Raw genomic sequence first — 21,019 nt, 5'->3', positions numbered from 1 at the left:
GACAGTGTCCAAGCCATTAAACCCTTATATTTCATCCGGGTCAATTAAAATGTGGATCCCAAACCGGTAAATAATATATCAAACCAAATAACCATAAATCAAACCCAACTCTCTCTCTCTCTACAAAGAAAATGCCGACACCTCTTTCTACCCAAAATCGCCACCCACCTCTCTCTCTACAGCAAAACTAGCTTCAACTATGTCATAATTTCTGTGAGTAGAAGGTACTATTTTCATCATCGTCCCTTTTCTGCTTTTAAGTTCTTTTATTGGTTTTTTATGTATTAAATTTTTGTTGAATAATGGGTTCCGATTTCAACTTTTTCCTTAGGTTCTCTGTTTTGTTAGTTATTTTTTTTGCGTTTAATGTGTTTGCATACGCTTTTTAATGTGATCCCGAAATGGGTGGATATGGTTAAATTGTCGGATTTGCTTTTGGAGTTATGTTTTAGTGTTGGTTTCAGGTTTTGTAGGCTTGTGGACCTAATATTAATGTGGGGTTGGTGGTTGGGCACGGTTAAATATAAGGTTTTGGGGGGGGGGGGGGGGCTGCTTTGGGGGGGACGTTGTTTTAGTTGTTTTGGGGTTGGTTTCAGCTTGTGTGATGATAATGAAAGGTGGTTTTTATCCTTTTTATCATATTCGTAAAGGTTTGAGCTGCTTTATCTTAAAAAATAGACCCAATTTCATGTTAAGTGTGTGTTTTGGGATAAACAATTCCATATTTTTTTATACTTTGTCCAGAATTTTATATTGCTTAGTGGATAAACAATTCCATGTTTTCAGTTTGTGGTCCTTGGACAGTACAAAAAAAGCATTAAACTTTTAAGTTAAAGAATAAAAGTTCATTTATTGTCCAAACCTACATGGCTGCATGGTTTTACATTTATGAGGGGGTCATTTATTGTTATACTACTGCGTGTGGTCCCCAAAATAGTTGAATTATTTTTTCATTTTTATACTATTGTGTGTGGTCCTTTATTAATTAACTGCTTTATTTACTAATTAATTGCAGGTTATTAAGATGATAAAAGTCAACTTATTCTAAAAATCAACTTATTCTTCCATCATGGTGGTAATTGGATTAGAGAACCACATGTATTGTATGAAAAGAAAAGGGTTCACTGTTGGAGAGGGTATGATCCCGATCTCTGATCATATATTGACATTGTAAATGAGTACACTTTCCAGTTAGGATTTGTTGGTGTCCAACAATTAATTATTGCTGGACCATCTGGAAAGTACTTTGAATTAAAAAGTGATGAAGGTATTAGGAAATTATTATCATTTGTCTCCGAAGAATACCATGTCATTCATTTCTTTGCTACTGATGAATGTGAAATAGTTGTGCATCTTCCAAATATTCTACAAAATGATGAATCATTTTGCTTTGTACCTAATTCTGTTAATGAAGTTGGGATAGATGTGCATGTTCCAAATATTCTAACAAATGATGAGTTACTTTTCTTAGTACCCAATTTTGTTACTGAGGTTGGGACAGATTATAGTGATAGTGACAATGAGGATGAGAATGGTATGGTGTTTGATTGTCCAGAATATGGTAGTGAGGAATTAGAGAGACTTGCTACCGACAAGAGAAGGGTTATCACTGAAAATTTGAATGATTTTAGGGAGTTAGTTAAGGGTGTGACCTTCAAGGACATACCAGAAGCAAGGAATTTCTGTAGACTTTATGCACTGGCAAACAAGAAAGAGTTAGTTGTTGAAAAAAGTGATAGGCATATGGTGAGATATTTATGTGATGCCATAGGCTGCCTATTCGTATGCCACATATCTGATGATGAGACTACTGTTGGGGTGACTATTAAGACTTTAATTCCTCATACTGATTGTGGTGTAGTATATGATAACCCACTGATTAAGTCTAGTACATAGCTCGATATTTCAAGGGAAAGTTACAAGATAACCCAAAATACAAGGTTAAAGATATGAGGGCCGACTTACATAGAGTTTTTTATTTAAATGCAAGTGAAGGAAAACGCAAAAGAGCCAAAAGGGAGGTTCTGGAAACTCTGGAAGGTAGTTTTACAAATAATTACAAAAAACTGGAGGCTTATGCAAATGAATTGAGAGAATTAAATCCGGAAGTGATGTTGTGATTAATTCGTCCAAGGAGGCACTAGCTCAAGGTAAAAGAAAATTTCTGAGAATGTATATTTGTTTCAAGGCATTGAAAATGGGTTTTAAGGAAGGATTAAGACCATTTATTGGGTTAGATGGTACATTCCTTAAAGGAAAAGCCAAGGGACAAGTATTGGTTGCTGTTGGTCAAGACAGTATGAACCAATTTTACCCTCTAGCATGGGCAGTGGTTGATAAAGAGACCAAGAGGACTTGGAGATGGTTCTTACAGCAGTTGCAACACTCACTTGAACTCCATAATGGCAAAGGAATAACCTTCATATCAGACATGCAGAAGGTAAACTACATTTTTTTTTTAAAATCTGTTTTTTTGTGTGTTTTTTTTCTGTTTTTTTTTGTCTTGAAGTTAAAGATTGGAATAGTTAAATGTTTGAGCTAAATGTGATCACTGCAGTCATGTTTTTCCATCTTTACATGCTAAATGTGTTTCTTCTATGGTAGTCAAATAATAGCTAAATGATTAATTTTCCTTTTCGTTTAAATGTGATCACTGCAGTCATGTTTTTCCATCTTTACATGTTTGTTTTCATTCTCTAGTCAACTTTATTTATACAGAAAGTGTGTCTTTATTTTGTTCTTTTGTTTTTACTTGGGAAGATAAGGGACATAAAGTCATTACCTTTCCAGAAAGGATATAATGAAAAATAAGGTCAAAAGTTCATAAAGCCATTACCTTTCCAGAAAGGATATAATGAAAAATAAAGTCAAAAGTTCATAAAGCCATTACCTTTCCAGAAAGTACTTATCATTTTTCAGCCCTTTTCATGTATTGTAAGTCATTGTTCACTCCTTGGGTAGGTCTAGCAAAAGGGAAAAAAAATATTTTTTTTGACATCCTACTTTATCAGTCTTTAAAGTAGTGGTATTTTCAGTTATAAAACTAATTTTTTTGACGTTCTACATTGTTTTCAGTTTTGACCAAAGCAGGTGCTATTCATTTGTCCCTACTGCAGAGTCAATAATTACTTTATTTGTGACATCTTGAGTAAAGTAGGATGGCTGATGACTTAACTTCTATTTAGTTGTGCTTTAGCGTTTCATCTGTTTTAGTGCTTTAGTGTAAATATTGAGCATTGTTTCAACTGTTTAAGTGGTCTGAAAAACTATTCTGAATATAGCTTTGACCAAAGCACGTGCTATTCATTGTATGCTTATTCCAGTTTCAATTAATATAACTTATATTGTTTGTTTCTTATATGTAGGGAATGCTTGATGCAGTAAAGAATGTACTGCCTGAAGCACATCAGAGATTTTGTGTAAAGAACATTGAGGCAAATTGGTGCAAAAGGTGGAGTAAAGGTGAGTTGAAGAAGCTTCTGTGGTGGGGTGCATGGTCCTCCTATGCTGAGGAGTTTGGAGACCAACTTGAACAGATGAAGCAGTTGGATAAACCTGCTGCAAAGGACTTAATCAGCAAGTATCCTCCAGAAACATAGTGTAGAGCTTATCTTGATATAGTCTGTAAGAATCAAGGAGTGGACAACAATTTTACTGAATCATTCAATTCTTGGATACTTGAAGCAAGGTATAAGCCCATCATCGGGACATTGGATGACATAAGGATTAAGAAGATGAATAGGTTGAGAGAAAATAATGAGTTCGTGAATACGTGGTATGGTTTGGTCAGTCCTAATATAATGAAGTTGTATAATGAGTATTTGAAAATAGCCCAAGTGTGCAAGGTCAATGGAAATGGGGACAGTGGATATGAGGTAACAGAGGAACATGATAGACATGTTGTGAATTTGAGGCAAAAGAGGTGTACTTGTAGAACATGGGATCTTACTGGAATCCCATGTCCACATGCAATCAAGGCCATGATTCATAAGAAAATTGACCTTATTTCTGAGATACATTGGCATCATAGCAAGGAGGCATTCAAGCTAGCATACAAACACAAGTTGCAGCCTGTTGGGGGTGCACAGTTCTGGAATGTTGACCTTTCTCAGGCCATGGAACCACCTGCCTTTGTCAAACTTGCTGGCAGACCCAAGATTAAGAGGGATAGAGGGAAAGACGAGGCCCTTATGAGGCAAGGTGAATGGAAGCTTTCAAGGAAAGGTAGAGTGATGACTTGTAGCAATTGCGGAGAGCCAAATCATAATGTTAGGGGCTGTGACAAGGTAAATTAACACATATATTAGCTGTCGTGTATCTAATTTTAGTATAATTAACTGTTTTCTAATGATCCTTGTTTTGTTTTTGCCTTTTTGTAGCCAAAGATAGGCAAGCAGCAAACTAAGAAAAAGCAGCCCGCTAGGGGCAAAAAGAGGCAGACTAGGGGCTTAGTTGATGAAGATGAAAATTCCAAAGTTGAAGAAGAAATCAACTTAACAGCCCCCCAACCAACCCAAGACAGTCAGCCCATGCCTACTCCAATGCATTATGGGCATGCTTCTAGTAGCAGCAGCACCCCATTTCCTAAATTTGAATATCCTTTAGTTGAGGAAGATGATGAAGACCCTTTTCTAAGGCCCAAAGTGAATTCTGAATTTTCCACAAGACTTCAAATGAGGCAAAAAGCACAAGAACCAACTGGAAGAAGTGCAATAAGCTTTAGAGGTGACCACAATGGTGTTAATGAGGCAACTAATCTTCCAGTCTCATTAACAAGCTTAACTTGGCAACCGAATAATGCAGTTACTACCAACCAGCTGGAGGCTCAAACTCAAGAGAGGATTGGGAAGTTGAATCCAAGAAGGGGATCTAACAGTTGATTTAGTTTTGTGAAATGTGACACTTTTTGTGAATTATGGGGATGTATTTACTGCTTAAGACAGTACTCTTAATTTGCTAATTATGTAATGGTCAAACTAAATGGATGCCACATTATGACTTAGGGTGTATTCGTTTTTGGGGTTATAGTGTGGTATCCATACAACTATTGGCCTATTTTGTGTTGTGGTTGACTTATTTTGAATGGAATTATATTTAGTTTGACTAAAGTGTTGATGAATGTCTAGTTGTGTTGTTGAGTTGAATTATGCAGTTGTAATGTGCAGAAACTGCAGTTGTGCAGTTGAAATGTGTATTAAGTGTGGTGAATTGAGATGTGTAGAAAGTGTGCTAAATTGTGTTGAAATGTGCAGAATTTGGTGGTGAAATTGAGCAGAAACTGTGTTGGTTATGTGCAAAAAACTGTGCTGGTTATGTGTAAACAATTATGCAGAAACTGGCAAAAAATGTGTAAAATGGGACTGTTCTTTAGCATATTTATGTAGTTGAAATGTGCAGTTTTTGAAACCATAGAAATCAGCAAGAAAACAACCATGATGGTTATGGGTCAAACAACTACTTGAAAGAAATTGATGAACCTATCGGGTTCCAAGTGGGTTCTTTTGCAGAGTGGTATTTGGAGGAAATTGGTATCCCAAAATTCAGACTTGTTGCCCTTGGATCACCGGAACAATATGCCACAACACTTCAACGCAGTCTTGCAAAAGGGGATATAGCTGCAGTAGTGGATGAAAGACTATATGTAGAACTTTTCCTATAGGTTTTACGTTTTGTTTTTAGCATATGAGTCCTTGCTGTTAGACTTAGTGCTTGATGAATTAGGAGGATTTACTCTTGATTATTGTATGGATCATTGGAGCCCTGTGTACATTTTCATGAATGCTTGACATAAATAGCTCTTGATTGCAATAAAAAACTTAGTTGTTGATTGATTCTAAGAGATAAACAACAACTTACTGAAACACAAAAGGAGCTGGTTGATACATAATATTAGCAACACTAAATAAGCAAGTTAGTTTACACATGGAATAACAACAATTTTGTTGCTTACAAACCAATACTTCAACTCCTAAACAAACAATTCTACTTCTAAACATCATCATCTACCAAAATAAGCATCATCATCTACCTAAACAAGCCTTTCACTTCTACTATTAGACCAAACATTATTCATCCCAAATTAGCGACAAAAACTCCAACTAATACAACCAATGAAATCATAAACAACACCTTCAACTTCAACATCTTCTCTTCCAATTCCCTTGATTTGTTCACTTGAGAGTTGTTTATAGCCTCCAAGTTATCCACCTTTTTCTTCAAGTTATCTCTTTCAAGCTTAACCACATCCAACGACTCTCTTAAATTGCCCATTTTCACAATAGCAACTTCAAATTTACCCTTCAAATCACTTATTTCCAACAAAACATTGTCCGGAAAATTATCTAGCCTACTCCCAAAAACTACAATTTTCAGCCTGTCCAAACCAGTAAAAATATGAAAAAATGATCAACACTTGAATGAAACAACAAACTAAAAATCTGCACAAATAATTCAACAATAACACTTACCTTATGTTTATGACACTTATAGAATTTCCTACCAGGATTTGAAGGTGTTTTCGAAGTGAAGCAACGAGCAGTTTCACCACAGTGACAGTACTTCGTTGAATTGCAACTAATTTCGGACATTGTAAGTCTTCAATTCACTGAAAAGCAAAACACCAGATTTCAAAACACTAACATGCAAATAATTCAGAACCAACAATCCACAACAAACCTTGAAACAAAATTAAAAATTTGTGACATCAAGACATCAAATTTCATCTTCTTTTAGATTTCAAACATGAAGAAACCTTTCTGCTTTAGTTTGGTTAAATTAGCTCTGGCAGCAACATGAGTTGATTGTATCTCCTAATATGCTGGTTTTAAATAAGCATCAGAGTTCATGCATCTCCGTACTAAAAACTATAATTTTCTTTTGTGCTCCGTACCAAATAACACTAATTTGGTACTAATAACACTAATTTCGGACATGGATAAAGAACAAAAACTGAAAATAGAAAAGTAGAGTAGTATAATAACAACAATAGTAAATAATATTTGATGATGAAAAAAGAATATATTTTGATGATGAAATCAAAACCCATTATTCAACGAAAATTTAACACATAAAAACCAGTAAGAACTTAAAAGCAGAAAAGGGACGATGATGAAAATAGTACCTTCAACTCACAGAAATCACGACATAGATGAAGTTAGTTTTGCTGTAGAGAGAGAGGTGGGTGGCGATTTTGGGTAGAAAGAGGTGTCGGCGTTTTCTTTGGAGAGAGAGAGAGAGAGAGAGAGTTGGGTTTGATTTAGGGTTATTTGGTTTGATATATTATTTGTCGGTTTGGGATCCACATTTTAATTGACCCGGATGAAATATAAGGATTTAATGGGTTGTCCACTGTTAGTTTGACACGTGGCACTCCGTTAAGCACAAGGGCATATTTGTTCCAAACTGTAACGGTAAGGGCATTAATAGCCCCAAAGTATAACGAAGGGTATAGATGAACTATTTTCTAAAGTTCAGGGGTAATTTTGGCCTTTTCTGTTTTATGTATATGTGCATGTTTGGTTTGCGTCTGTAGGGCCTCAGATTGGTGTTGGGATTTTGGGTAAAAAGCTGGTGGAAAAACCAGAGCTACTGGTCAATATGGACCGCTGCAGCGGTGGTAGTATCGTTGTAGCAGGGCTAGTGTCGCCACCACGGAAGTGGGGAAATTATATGAGGTCCGCCATAGCGAGACTGCCATAGCGAACGTAGACCACTGCAGCAGTCAACGGGAGGAAGAAATAGTGTTTTATATTCCATACTCCGAACCCATTCCCCATATAACACTAAAAATAGTTCCCAAGAACACTAAGGTGATTTTTCTAAGTCTAGGGCACCACACTCTCCGTCAAGGTAAGTCTCAACCTCTAACTTCATTCATTCCATAATCATCTTAAGTCCCTATATCATCTAAGGTTCTTTAATGGTGAATTGAAGGGTTAGAACCCTAGAATGCATAAAACCCTTGAAACAATGAATGAGTATTGATTTTATTATTGTTTAATCATCTAAGAGTATAGATTATCACTTCTTAGGATGAGAAATTGATTATTAATGGTGGGAATTGTTGATTGAGACTTAGGGTTCCAATAAAAATGAAATTTTAGCCTAAAAACTGATTGAAAAGGGTTGAATTAATCATAGAACCCATGAATTGTTATAGTATGATTGTGGGGATTGATTTTAGGATGAATTCATGCTTAATGATAGTTCACCCATTGAAAAAGGGTAGAAGTCGTAGGGATTCCTTCCCTAAATTGTTTGTTGTCGAGTAGATGATTTCTTACTCACTTAGCATTATGATTTCTAGACTTTAAACGTTCCGAAGCTTTGCGGAAGGGGAAAGTTGTTGTAGAATATTGCATTGTTCCAGTTCGGCTTCGAGGTAGGTTACAGTTTACTCGAGTTAGACTTTGATTAGTTGATTGTATATGTAATGAAGTTGATAGGAGAAAGTATACTTGGTTAGTATGTATTCTGATTATGTGGGCTTATGTCATTTCTTCATATACCGAAATTTGAGATAGAATAGTTATGTTTTGAAAAGGAAGGAGTCAATATATACTCTTCCTGTTGATTAAGATGGTTGCATATTCATGCTGTGTTGAGTGAATTTATCTGAGTCTTGTTATGACTTGTGGCATGGTGCCTTGTATTCATTGATATTGATATTATTGAACGATCATGTCCCATATTGACTGTTGGACTAGAAATACATTGAGATTTATATTGTGATCAGATACAGAGAAATAAAGGCACATTTGACAGGGGGTGAGGATGTGACCTAGTTATGGGCTCGTGATTTGAGGTCAGTTCTGGAGCGAGTGGTACATGGACACCATGGGTCCCCTGCAGGTCATGAATATTTGGGAAACAATAGCATTTGACATGTGTGTACACGGTTGAGATACTTTCATTATTTTATTGCATTACATCGGGCTCATGTTATTTCTGTTGTTGGCTGATGACTGAACTTATAATAATTTGGTGATTGATTGATAGCTGGACTTATCTTATCCCGGTGATTGGCTGATTTCTGTTGATGACATCATTTAGTTATGTGTTGTTGTGCCTGACTGCCTATCTTATTGATTTTATGAAGTATGCATGATACTAGCTAATCTTAGTCAGCCTATGATATCTACCAGTACATAGTGTTTGTATTGATACTACCTTGCTGCACTTTTTATTTGAGTGCAGATTGTTTTCCAGATATATCTTCCAGACCTCATCTTTAGTGTGAGGTCAGTTCTTGATCAGATCCAAGGGTGAGCTCCTATCCATGCCATGCCGCCTGAAGATCTTTCCTTATTTGGATGTCTACTTTCATTCCAGACATTTATGATTATTTTAGACTGTTATTTCATTCATTAGACAACTTTATGTTTTAGAGTCCTTGTACGATGACTTTCGAATTTTGAAATTGTAATAGTTAGGATTTCTGCACCTTATATTTATTTATGGCATGACTAGACAATTGATTATTATTATTATTATTATTATCATTACATCCTTGAATGTTTTACGATTGATTGATTAAAGGATGATGGGTGAAGGGGATTGGTTAGCCCACTAGGAGATTTACTGTGGGTGCCACTCACGGCTATTTGGGTCGTGACACCCTCTCTTTAGCCAGGATCACTGTAGCAGGACAGTGATCACTTACCCCTTCAGGCAGGAAGATGGTTTTACTAGAATTCATAATGTTCAACCATTCATCATTAATGAAAGCCCAATCGATGCTAGAATAAATTCTTTCTCCACTTCCTTGGTCACTCCAAGTATATTGATTTACCTGACGTGGTAATTCAATCAAGCCACACTCATCCACACATGCAGCAAAGTCCACCACCTCAGCCCAAGAAACTGGATTACCCCCTATTCTATCATCAGCGTGTAAGACTGAGTTGAAGTCACCCAGTAATAACTAAGGTTTCTTATGCACTCTGTGTATATTCAATATAGATTCCTATAGCTCTTTTCTTTCCTCTCGGGTGCTAAAAGCATATACAAAAGTTACCAAAAACGACAGTTGCAATGAAGTTGAGTTTACCTCACAAGTGACCACCTGTGGTGACATCCTAATTGGGCGGACCTGATAATAATCTGGCCTCCAAGTGATCCAAATTCTACCATTGTAATGATACTCCAAATTGTTAATATGATTCCAACCTCCAAACATATTATCTAAAATTTGTTTAAACCTATCCTTCTTTATTTTTTGTTTCCAGTAGGCCTATTAACCCCACCCTTTCTTCTGTGCAAAGAAGCTTCACCTCCTTTTGCAAATTAGGGTCATTCACGTCCCTCACATTCCAGCTCAGTAGATTAGCCATTCCCAGTGACAGGAATGGTCTGGCCTCTAACATTTCCAACTGATCCAACACTAGATGCAAGCCGATGCAAAGTTAACTGAACCTTGTCCCTCACTTGCTGTTAAGTAGTATCTCCTTGTATTTACACACATTGTTATTAAGTAATATACTTTTTTAATCTCACTTATTTTTAATCATAATAAACTGATTTGTTTGATTCAATCGAATATGGGTGAGTTCCTTTTCTGGATGAAAATTGTTGCTATTAACCTTTCTTTTAATTGTATAATAAAATTTTTGGTACATCTCAACATTTGAGATCATCATTTTTCCTTACAATGCTTTGACAGTTTGACCTCATTTTCCCTTTACTATTATTCCTTTCATATTGTTTGACAAGACGAGAAAAAGCAGAAACTCTATTTGATTTTTTTGGACAATTTTTGCTATTCCGAAATCTATAACATTACATAAAGCTAACGTTATCCCAAGATTTAAACATGTACCACTATATATCTGCTTCTCTGTTGGCATTTGGCATCCCTAGTCTTGCGACTTCTAAAAAATGTAGTAAAGCTGGCCATGATCTCTCTGAATTTCCCATTGAAATATGTTTAGCGGCTATTTCCCACTGAATGTCGGTGGGAAAAACCTAATTAGTAGTGTTTTTACAAGGAAAAATTAGAAAATTTTCAGCATTTCAATGAGAACTTGTTTCCCACCATGAGTTTTTCTCTAATGAGATTATTCGGTGGGAATGAGGTAAGAAAATCATATTTTATAGCACAAATTTTTCACTGAATGTCGGTGGAAGAATTCTTTGTTTCTAGTAGCGAATTGTGTATTGGTAAATGTCAGCAGCTAGTATTTTAGTACTCCTCTGCCTTCTGTTTTTGTTTGAGTTTTGATAGGATAGCAAACTGTGATAGTTATGTATGGTTTTGTAACTCTCCTATTTGGTGATCCACTACAACAAAATATGTTTTTAATGACAATTAATTTGCAGCAATAACTTAATTGTCGCTAATTATATTCTAGAATTAATTATTACTGACACTATCAAACTTCAGCCCTAATAATACATGCCGCTAAAGGCTTTAGCGACCTTGGATCTAATGACATTAACTAATTGCTGGTAAATGTTTTTGTGGCAATAACTATTGCCACTAAACGGAAAATATATTGCCACTAAAAATCACTTTTGGTGTAGTGTGATTAATACAAAAGTTTAATTACCAAAAACAAAAATATGTGACCCAAGAACCGATTGGATCAGAACAACTACCTGGAGACTAACAAATATCGACCTAATTGGATCAAACATTGGAAAATAAATATTCTTGTTGTCGGCCTTCTTTTTTCACTAAAAAATTACCCCTACAGTTTTTTATAGATGTGTAGCAAAATCTAAAAGTGCATTTTAGGGCCACTTGAGACTTGACAAAAGCTGCATGTGCACGTGGCCAAAACTAATCTAATGTGCTAGTAAGTAGTAATACTGTTTATGTTCCACGATATCTTGTACGGTTCGAGGGACAATAATAGTCAATGTCCTTGAGTATATGAGCTAGCTATTGATCAATTTCCCTCCTCTATCTCACTCTCTAACTCAAAACTCAAAATGGCAGAAAATTCATATCCTTACCCATCAACTCTTAATATAGCAAATTTTGTAACCATAAAACTGTCTAATTCTTCCAATTATAGACTATGGAAAACCCAAATGCTTTGTCTCCTTGAAAGTCAAGAATTAGTTGGTTTCATTGATGGAACTTTGATCCAACCAATGTTAGACTACTTGAAGTGGAAAAGAAGTGATAGGCTTGTTAAAGGATGGATTCTTGGCTTTCTTACTGAAGAAATCCTTCAGAATGTGGCTGATAAAGTAAGTGCTAGAGATGTTTGGCTGAAATTGGAGGAAATTTGCTGCCATAATTCCCTTGACGATTTTGAAGGTGAGGTTTTTTCTTTCTTCTTTTAGCGTTTTAGGTACGAAGGAGAAAAAAAAACTTTCTCTAATTTTATTTTTCTTAAAATGCTGAAATTGACTTTTTCTGGCATGTTTAGAGAAGTCATTTTCCTGAATTGGACTAAAAGCATGTGTGATCGAGCTGTTGAAATCAATTTATTTTGAAAAATACTTATTAAAATGTTTTGGAGATTAGCAGTTTGACTAGTAGTATCACAAAATGTTTTATAATTGTTAAATTACGTCAAAGATTACTACTAATTAATTTAGTAAAGATAAATTTTTTTTATATGAGTAATCTTGTACTTAAAAACTCAAAAGCGTATATCTTTAGGAAAAATAGCTTCTTCTTTTTTAATTTTTTTGTTTCTTAAATACTTGAAAAATAATACTCCTTTCGTCCCAATTTATGTGAAGGTGTTGATTAAGCACGGAGTTTAATTAAGAATGAAACGAAGATTTTTGAAATTTAGGGTTCGTTTGGTATGATGGGTAAGCAAAAATAGTCCTGGGATAAAAATTTAGTACCATCTTATCCAACGTTTGGTTGGGATAAAACCACGGGATAACTAATCCCGGGATTAGTTATCCCGGTATTAGAGTGTTGTTTTATCCCACATAGAGGGTGGAATAACAATCTCGGGATAACTAATCCAGTAACTAATCCCGGGATTAGTTATCCCAGGATAACTTGTTCCCCAACCAAACGAGCCTTATAGTCTAAAATAAATCATAAATTTGTGTGGCTATAAATCAATTTTCAACTCTTCAAAGCATTTCGTCGATTACTCGTCTTCCTCGTCTCTGGGTGCCTAGGTATCTACAGTCGTCTTTCCTCATTTGAACCTTGCCCTTCACTTTTAAGGCTATGCCATCCTAAGGAGTTGCTAAACGGATGGATCCTATCAACGTCTATAAATGATAAATCATAGGTTGAATCGCTGAATTGGAATAATTGGGTGCTATCATAAAGCTTTGTACGGGCTAAGTTCAGTATGCTATCAATTAATTAGATAAAAAGTCATGACTCTTTTTTAAATGACTATATTGCTTATAAAATAATGTTAACAATTTTGAAACAATTGAATACGAAGTTATCTTAAAAAATAAAATACAAATATTAAGATTTTTTATATAAGATTTGACTTTAAGTCGCCAACTTTGATGTGTCACCTTTGTCTCTATCACAAGTAAAATTTAAAAATATAAATACGTTTGACGGTTCAAAAACAGGTCAAACAAGCTATAAACACCTAACAGAAATGGTGTTTAAATACTTCACAACACCACCAAGAATTACGATGGATAAATAAAATTCATACTTAATTAGAGATTTTGATTTTAAACTTTAAGTATGAAAAATATTATAATGGGGAGCGCTTTCTTTTAGATGAATACATCGACGAAAATTCGAATTAATCGAAGCTCTCGTACCACCACCAAACATCATGTGGGAAACAGAAAAAACATTACTCCACAACGACTTGTCTCCTATTTGGGCCCGGTTTAGTAAAGCCAAAAAAGAGACCAGTACAATTACTTGCCTGAGGGGCCTCCTTTTCTCCTTTTATCTTTTTCTTTTTCATATGGTGCCCTATAAATCATTTTTATCTTTATTTTGTTTTCATTTCGCCATTTATTTTTTATTTTTTGAAAATCTGTGTTTTTCTTAAGTTACTTTATTGATTCTATTTTAATACAGTCCTTTTTCTCTTCCATATAAGTTACTTTTTTTATTTTACTTTATACTGAAAACAGATTAAGAGTCTTGAATTAAGTTTGGAATATATATTCTTATTACTTATAACCAAAAAGTGAAAAATATCTTTTACTCAACAATTAAATATTTAAATACCTTATAAAAAAGTTTCAAACTTTATCGATCAAACATTGAAAAATATCTTATTGTGGTATACAAGCAAAATCATTACTCTCAAAGATTCTCAAAATGTTTGACTTTAACTTTCTTTCGCGTCATACTTTTTCGAAGAGCTTGATCTTTCACATTCCTTGTTAAAGGTCTTCATGTTGGTCAAATAAACTTGAAACAACTTCAAGTATCAGTCCAAGATTCTAATTATATCAATAATGATTCTGTTTTTTCTCTAAATTGGAAATTCTTTTGAAAAAACTTTCCTCTATGAAAAGTAGCTTTTTATCTTTTCCACAAATGCTTAAAATTTTCAATTTTACTTCAAAAAGAGAGGGGAAAAACTATGATAGTTAGTTATGTTATTCGGACTTAATTTCTGATATGCACCCGTGTCGGATCTTCCAAATAAATAAACTACTTTTTGGAAGATTGATACGCACCCGTCCCCGTTTTAAAGAGTCCGAGCAACATAGATATTTATTACTAGTACTAATTACCATTAAACATTTAGCAGAAACACAACAACCAGTATATGAGAAAACAAAGAGCACAGAATCAAATGAAGATTACAAGTACTACTTGCCACTATACAGGGCTTCGTTATGTGGTGATTGGGAAAAGGCAAAAACATTCTTGAAAAAAGAAAACGAAGCAAGTGAAGCTCATATCACATCCTTGTTACAAACAGCACTTCACATTGCAATTGGAGCGAAGAACCAAAACACTAAGTTTTTCATTGAGAATTTGGTGGCTACAATGACGGATGATGCAGTAGCCATAAAAGATAGTTTTGGAGAAACGCCTCTTCATTATGCTGCTCGTTTTGGCAACTTACATGCCGCAAAAATTCTTGTCAACAAAAACTCTAATTTGCCACATGTTGCGTCCAACAGTGGCCTTTATCCGATTCATCTAGCTGTTGAATATGGTTACAAATGTGTGGATTTGATTCGTTACTTCTTCAGTGTCACGAAGGATCCTGCTCCTTCTACTGGTCGAAGTGGTGCTAGGCTGCTACATCGATTGATATGTTCGGACCTGTACGGTGAGTTACATATCTTCTACAATTCCTCTGTCTCAATTCATGGGATGCAAATGAACTGTACATGATATCTATGAAAGAAAGATAGACTTTTGAAACTTTGGTTTAAAATAAGTTTTAGGTGCCTATGAATCATTCCATTAAGGATAAAATAAGAAGTTTAAAGTTAAATTGTTTCTACATATAAGATGTCATTTTATTATACAAATAAAAAAAGAAAAATGTATCAAATAAATTGAGACAAAAACAGTTTGTTATTAAAATGTCTCTATTGTCTTATTTCGTTGATTGATAAATTTTCATGAAAGGAGTTTTAATTTATTATTTTTTTAATTGAATCCTCAAATATTATTGGAAAATTCCCATTTATATTACTAGACTATATATTGCCCTTTGTTGTACACGGATCTTTGTTAAATTACAGTACTATTTTCTTTTAATATTTCTCAATACTACAACATTTGGTTTGCAGATTTTGCCACGCAATTAGTAAAAAGTTCTCCTGATTTGGCAAAATATAGTTCAAATGGAACATCACCTTTGGCATTGTTAGCTACAAAGACGTCTGCATTCGTTGGTACAAATAGTCTAAACTCTTGCAAGCCACTATCTTGTGAGTTCCACTTTCCTTTTTGTATTTTTTCGATTAAAACATATTTCATGTTATCATTAAATTAAAATAAAATAAAATTAGGAGAATTAGCTAACCATATTTGTTTTGTATTTTTTGTTTATTAGATATAGTGACCAGCGCAACATCATGGATCTTCCAAGCAAGAGCAGATATCAGTGATATCGAGAATGCAGTCAATGAAGCACTACTGGATAAACCAAAGTTCAATTGTACGTCTTATATATTTCTCACTATCTACCTTCTCTCGTTAATTCAAGAAAAATATTTTCAGAAGATATATTTTGCACTGGAAGAAGTTAAAAAAACGAATGAGGGAAAAAAGAAACATGAAAGAGAGTTGAGTAACACTTCTTTTGGTCAAACAATACTCCCTCCATTTCAGAAGTGTCATCTTAGCCAAAAAAAATTTATCCCATAATAAGTGTCTTCTTAGGAAACCAAGACATATATTGACTAATTTTTTCGACTTTACCCTTAGACAAAAACTGACAAGTTAAAGTAACATCTAAATGATGATTGAAAGAGCCACATAGTAACTTAGTATTGTTGTATTCCCAATGTTAAAAAGTTTACTACTTGTGCATGCTCTAATCAAGAGGAACAAGTAAAATATTTATATTATATAGGAGTAATTTAGTAAACTTTGCATTGCATAATTGATTTGTTAATATGAGTGTTTTGGCTGCGATGACACGCGATGGAGGGAGTAACTAATTAATAATTTTAGTCTTCTGAAATTTGTTTGACGGAGGAATACGTGGCAATATCTGCTTTCACGTACTGAGATTTACTTTGGTCAAAGGATAACTAATGAATAAATAAAACATTAAATTAAAAACATTTTGCGTTATCAATTATAATGTCACTACATACTACCATTAAGCCCCTAAAGTATTATCCTATTACTTCGAGCCCCTCAAATTGTTATATCTATTCTTGCATTTCAGCACCTGAATTGGAATGCTTTCAAGACAAAGAATGGGAACACCAAAATGCAACCACATTATCAGAATGCATTTGCGAGGAACTACAAATTAAAAGCGACAAAGAGATCAACTCCATTGTTGGTGGTCCTCTCCTCCAAGCTGCCCGTTTCGACAATTACAAGCTTGTTGAAATTATTGTGAAAAAATTTCCATCATCAGTTTATTATTGCAATGAAAATGGGAAGAATATACTTCATGTTGCAATAGAGAATCGCTGCGAAAACGTGTTTAACTTGGTTGGTCAAATGAGTCACCATAGGCATCACCTCGTGACTTCAATTGATTCATCTAACAATACAATGTTGCATTTGGCTGGGAAATTGTCGCCTGAAAATGAACTAAATTGTACTTTTGGGGCGGCTCTTCAGATGCAAGAAGAATTGCGGTGGTTTCAGGTAATTCGATTTCTTTACTACCTACAGTAAGATAGTATATGTAAAGTTAGTTTACAAAATTTCATTACTAGTCCAAATTGTTTGGGAAAACTGGCGTTAGTTACTCGTATAGTAGGAAACAAGTTTGGAATTTCAAAATTAATGTTGTAAAGTAATGATTACTTCTGCTATTTCATTCTATGTGAATTTTTCTCAAAAGTATTGATACCTTCCTATATTTAAAATTACGTATTTGATTTTAAACTTTTTTATATCCTTAATAACATGATTTTATTGTCTTAGAAATATTATTACATGTTTAAGACCGCGTTTACCCAAAATCTTTTTTTTTTTCTTAAAATCAGTGTAAAATCAAACACCAACATGTAGTTAAAAAATGAAATGGTATTATCATTATTTTACTAAAAAGATAATATCTTAAACACCATCAAAGATTGTGGCAGTAAGTACTCCTTCATTCTTAATCTGAAGTCTGGATTCGAGCCCTTCGAAGGTAGTCGTCTTTGATAGAGAGCGTTTCACCTCATGAAGTAAATTTTCCGGCGTGAATTCGAATTAATCGAATCCAAAGCGAGTACCGGGATATCAAGCGGAAAAAAGAAAGATAATTTCTTTATAAACACCACATTTAGAAAGAAGAAAAAAGTGTATGAATCGATCATATAATTTGACTAATTTTTTCTGTGGTGTAGGCAGTGAAGCAAATGTTGCCACCTTGTCATTACGAGCGTCTAAACGACAAGGGCAAAACTGCTCATCAAGTGTTTACAGAGCAACACACAAATCTGAGAATACAAGGGGAAAAATGGATGAAAGAAACAGCAAATTCATGCGCAATCATAGAAGCTCTCATCCTTACCATTGCATTTGCTGCAGCAATAACATTTCCAGGCGTCAAAAACTGCGAAAATGAGCTTCCAATTCTCTCAAGAAATGGATTCTTCGTGGCATTCACCTTTTCCAACACAGTATCGCTCTCCACATCCTGCATTTCATTATTCGCGTTCGTTTCTATTTTGACTTCTCGTTATACAGAAGAAGATTTTCTTCGTGTTTTGCCAAAGCGCTTATTATGGGGACTTCTTACACTATATGCCTCAGTAGAAGCAATGATGCTAAGCTTTGGTTGTGCTCTGTATTTTGTGTTGAAGGACAACGAAATGGCGTTTTATGCGGCGTTTATAGCAGCTATATTGCCCATTTTGGCGTTTCAACATTGGCGAGGACCACTTATTAATCATCTGTTTTCTCTTGTGACAAAGAAAAAAGACAGTGATTTGAAGACATAGATGTATATATGTAGCATTATGAATTACATTTTTTTTATGGAATAGCCTCTCTTCAATTTCGTGCGTGGATTTAAGTAAGAGATTGCGCTTCATTTCCTGATTCTTTTTCATTTTTGTATGTTCATTTTTTCAAAAGAAACCATCACCTTAGACTATACTGATCCTCGGCATGCAGTGTTTGCCTTTGACCACTACTTTATACCCCTCTACTTTAAAAAGAGTTTCACACACCCATTAAGAAAATACTAATTTCTTTGTAAAAATAGGTAATTTGACTAAACTATCCCTAATTTAAATAGGTATTGGAATTTGATCACTTAACACTTAATAAGGCAAAATTTGAAAAAATAGGGTTAATTCTTTCTTGATTTGGTAAATGGACACTCTTTTTTAATAGAAAAATAAAGGCTAAGGGTGTGTTTGATATGATGGAAAATGTTTCCCTAGAAAATTATTTCTTGGAAAACAAGTGATTGTCCTACTTATTTTCTTATGTCTCATTTGATGGAAATACCAATCTAACCCCCAAAACCACACACACCTCTAACCTCCCAACTCACAACCTCTCATCTCCTATCCCCCCCCCCCCCCCCAACCTTCCCTACTACCCCTACCCCACATTTTGAAAAAGATGCTACTTTCACAAAGTGACTATTTTTATAAGATAACCAAACACGTCCATACCTTTGCAAGTGGCCTTGAAAGACAACCCAAAAGTGATTATGTTTGTAAACTAGCTAATTTTAAGTGGCACAAAAAAGGTTATTTTTGCAAATTGGCCATTGTTTGACTTTTTTGTCATTTTTCAAAAAATGGCTACTACTTTACAAAAGTGGTTATTTTAATACTTTCACAAAGAGGCTATTACGTTGTAAAGTTGCTATTTTTGAAAGTTACTACTTTCACAAAGTGCCTAGTTTTGCAAAGTTGAGCGGTAGGGGGTGGTGGTAGGGAGGGTGGGATAGGTGGTTATAGGGGTGGGGAGGGAGGTAGGGGTGGTGGGGTGGGGATTGGAGGGGGTGGTTAGGTGGTGGTGTGGGCTGGGGGTAGTTTGGATGGTGTATGGTGCGGGAAGCGGTGGTTCCGGGCTGACGGGGTGTGGGAAGGTCAAGGGGTAGAGGTTGGGGTGTTAGGTAGGTGGGGAGGAGACAATGGACTTGCAATGTTATCCTACTTCCATTAAAAAAGTCATTTTCTTCATTTTCAAGGAACTTGTTTTCGTAGAGAAAATGTTTTACAAGACATTTTGACCAATCAAAGAAGGGAAAATGTTTTCCTCCATACCAAACACACTCTAAGTGGACACTCTTTTTAAACCGGAGGGAGTATATATTGAAATTCAAAAGGTAAATACATGATGGAGGAGGACATAACCTCCTCAAAACCAATATTAGAAATGTTAGCTCTGTACTACAAACTAGGCACACAATATGTACAAAAAAGTTAATCAATGAGGACGCCTTTACAAGTGTTTCCTGGAGCATCCTAAACATAATCGGTTCTACTTTTGTTTGTTTTATTATGAACGTGAAAAACTGAACTCAATTCATTTTTATTTTCCCTAACTTCTCTTAACAAGCCCTGCACTGGCCCATATAATAAAGCTTCATCATTTTGGTTAGCTGCTCCAACTTTAGAGAGTGCATCTGCAACTTCATTATCCGATCCTTTCTATAACCATGTAGCACACGTAGTTGGTCTTGTTGGATCATGTGCTTCAGCATTTCCACCATATCCAACGGTTCCCCTTGGAACCTTATGCTTACATTTTTAACATATTTACTACTGCAGCAGAGTACATTTCAAGTATAATGTTTGTCAACTTGAGATCTAAGGACAAATTTACTCCAAACAAGGTAGCATATGAACCTCAGCACTATTGTTAGTTCAAATTAATAATTGAATAGCTTTGGCATAAGCTATAATCAGTTGTCCATTTCTATTTCTAACAATACCTCCAACGCCAGCCCTCTTTTACCCAATATTACTAGTTTCATCTGAGTTGATTTTAATCAAGTTATCGGGAGGTTTGTCCCAAATGACTGGTCTGCAACTCAGCACTGGACTAATTAAAAGCCCTCCAGTTCATGCGAAAGTTTGCTCCACATGTCCAGTTTATATCCACTCTCGCGTCCTTTATTTCAGGTCAGTTTTCAAAAGATACAACACCTGTTGACAGATTCTAGCCTTGTTGGACCTTAATTCCTGTGTCCATTATCTTGCCTTCCAGAGTTCCAAGAAAATCAAACTAGGAAGCACCACAACAGATCTTCTTTGCAGATTTACACTAACTTTATGGCACAACCAATTACTCAGCATTGTACCGGTAGAGTGAACCGTGATACACGCGCGCGCACACACACACTAGAAACATGCCCAACACCAAAATAGTCCAATCATCAAATCATATATACATATAATTTCCTGGCCTATGCGAAGCACCAGCTGTCCATGTAGCTCGTGAATTTTTTGTTATGGAAGAACTTAACGTGGCTGCAAGCCTGCAACTAAACATGTCAAG

At 35.1% G+C, this 21,019-nt stretch overlaps 1 protein-coding gene across 2 annotated transcripts; it reads left to right on the top strand.

Moving 5' to 3' along the window:
* Positions 1-11,895: 11,895 nt before the first annotated feature.
* LOC132627420 (uncharacterized) lies at positions 11,896-18,624 on the top strand. Of its 2 annotated transcripts, none has more exons than XM_060342763.1 (6): positions 11,896-12,265; positions 14,667-15,197; positions 15,667-15,807; positions 15,933-16,037; positions 16,776-17,209; positions 17,902-18,624. In XM_060342763.1, the coding sequence occupies exons 1-6, from the start codon at positions 11,932-11,934 to the stop codon at positions 18,496-18,498; spliced, it is 2,142 nt and encodes a 713-aa protein (XP_060198746.1). In that variant the 5' UTR covers positions 11,896-11,931; the 3' UTR covers positions 18,499-18,624. The 2 variants fall into 2 exon arrangements, with proteins under 2 accessions (XP_060198746.1, XP_060198745.1); XM_060342762.1 differs by having other exon boundaries at positions 14,664-15,197.
* The last annotated feature ends 2,395 nt before the right edge of the window (positions 18,625-21,019 follow it).

This window comes from Lycium barbarum, chromosome 2 (genome assembly GCF_019175385.1).
Source record: "Lycium barbarum isolate Lr01 chromosome 2, ASM1917538v2, whole genome shotgun sequence".
Taxonomy (NCBI): Eukaryota; Viridiplantae; Streptophyta; class Magnoliopsida; order Solanales; family Solanaceae; genus Lycium; species Lycium barbarum.
The sequence above is the reverse complement of the archived record's forward strand: the minus strand, read 5'-3'. Positions and strand labels throughout refer to the sequence as shown.

Excerpts from the sequence above, each read along its gene's own strand:
- LOC132627420 (XM_060342762.1), top strand. The coding sequence starts at position 11,932 with ATGGCAGAAAATTCATATCCTTACCCATCAACTCTTAATATAGCAAAT. Across the intron at positions 12,266-14,663 it reads TTCCCTTGACGATTTTGAAG|CAGAAACACAACAACCAGTA; the intron begins GTGAGGTTTTTT and ends TTAAACATTTAG. Across the intron at positions 15,808-15,932 it reads CTCTTGCAAGCCACTATCTT|ATATAGTGACCAGCGCAACA; the intron begins GTGAGTTCCACT and ends TTTGTTTATTAG.